The sequence below is a fragment of the Suricata suricatta genome, chromosome 11, assembly GCF_006229205.1.
Source record: "Suricata suricatta isolate VVHF042 chromosome 11, meerkat_22Aug2017_6uvM2_HiC, whole genome shotgun sequence".
Lineage (NCBI taxonomy): Eukaryota > Metazoa > Chordata > Mammalia > Carnivora > Herpestidae > Suricata > Suricata suricatta.
This window is the reverse complement of record NC_043710.1, coordinates 49,858,432-49,859,921: the sequence shown is the minus strand read 5'-3', so window position 1 is coordinate 49,859,921 and position 1,490 is coordinate 49,858,432. Positions and strand designations below refer to the sequence as shown.

Sequence of the window (1,490 nt, the reverse complement as noted above, 5' to 3'; positions counted from 1 at the left end):
AGGACTGTGATTGTGGCACACAGCAGCTCAGGAGACCCACTGTCATTCAGAATCCCCATCAATATAAAGCCACTGTCCAGGGTGGAGTTCCAGTACTCCATTCTGTAGCGTTTCTTTAGTTGCCTAGAACCAAACACATTCTCAGTCAATTTTTGCTAAGGTGCTCCCTAGTTTGTAACATCACAGGATCTTGATGGTGACCAACACGAATTCAATGAAGATTTCCATTTGGAAAATGACTTTAACTCCTGCTTTCTCAGTTTCTAACACTTTTAATTGTTCTTGAAAAAAGAACCATCTTAACGGTCATTTTCAGCTAAATGTTTGTTAATGGAAAGCAATACTAGGCTGCTTGATCTCCTGGGCCTGGCATGGAGCCCTGTCACGCTCCACACTGCCAGTGGGATTCTCTCTCTCCCTCTCTCTCAGCCCCTCCTGGCCTCCATTCTCTCGCTCTATCTCTCTCTCCCCCCGTCTCTACTCAAAATAAATAAATAAATAAATATTTTTTAAAAATAGAGAGCAATATTCCATTACCAAGCCCTTGAACATTTGGCACAGGTTACCAACATGCACTAGTGTCTCCCATCTTAAAGCACGTTTCCTTGAACCATGTTTCCCCTCCAGATATACTCGTTTCTTAGAGAAAATTGTCTTGAAAGACATGTTTATATCTCTAGTTTCTATGTCCTTTTCTACACTTTATGACTCTTGCGATGGTCATCAGGCTCCCCACATAGTTCTTGCCCATTCCCCCACCCACACACTGCAGTTGTGATTATCAACAAATCTGATGACTCAGCTGACAAAAAACAAAAAAGTTTATAGTTTTATAAAATAGTAAATTACTATCATTACCCATGAAGACAAGGAGCCTGAAAGGACTTTGAGAATATAAACTATATTCCAATGGAGATTCTTCCAAGATTGCTAACTAAAAAGTATTTAACTGTAATTAATGTTTTTATTCTCTAGCTGTGTGTGAGTGTGTATATGTGTTTCCCCAGATGACTTTCTATCTTGAGTCACACCTCCTTCTTTACTTGCATAAATAATCCTGCTTACTTCTCCAGACTCCCTTTTGTTTCTTTAATGCTAATTGGGAAGACATGCAGTTTAAGGCTGCAGGCAATATTTCATTTATCTTGGATCAACATTTAATGAGCATGCATTTTACAGCTTAACAAAATGCAAAATTAGAATAAAATTGAGAATGCAAAATGGTTCAGTCACTGTGGACAATAGTTTGCCAATTTCTTATAAATACATAGTGTACAACTGAGCAACTTTACTCTGAGGTTATTTACTCCAGTGAATAGACAATTTATACTGATTCAAAAATCTTTCCATGAATGTTTATGTAATTTTTTTCATAATTAACAAAATTGGAAACATCACAAACATCCTTCAACTGGTGAATGGATAAGAAACCATGACACACCCATACAATTGGATACTATTCAAATAAATGGGAATGATAAGAATGAACT

At 37.3% G+C, this 1,490-nt stretch overlaps 1 protein-coding gene across 1 annotated transcript in view; it reads right to left on the bottom strand.

Annotated features, from left to right (window-relative positions):
- The window catches only part of LOC115272527 (olfactory receptor 2AG1-like), a 2,693-nt gene extending 2,592 nt beyond the window's left edge, over nt 1-101 (bottom strand). Inside the window, exon 1 of the mRNA XM_029915576.1 lies at nt 6-101. Within this exon, the coding sequence (XP_029771436.1) occupies nt 6-101 (96 nt within the window). The remainder of the gene's footprint in view (nt 1-5) is intronic.
- Nucleotides 102-1,490: the final 1,389 nt, after the last annotated feature.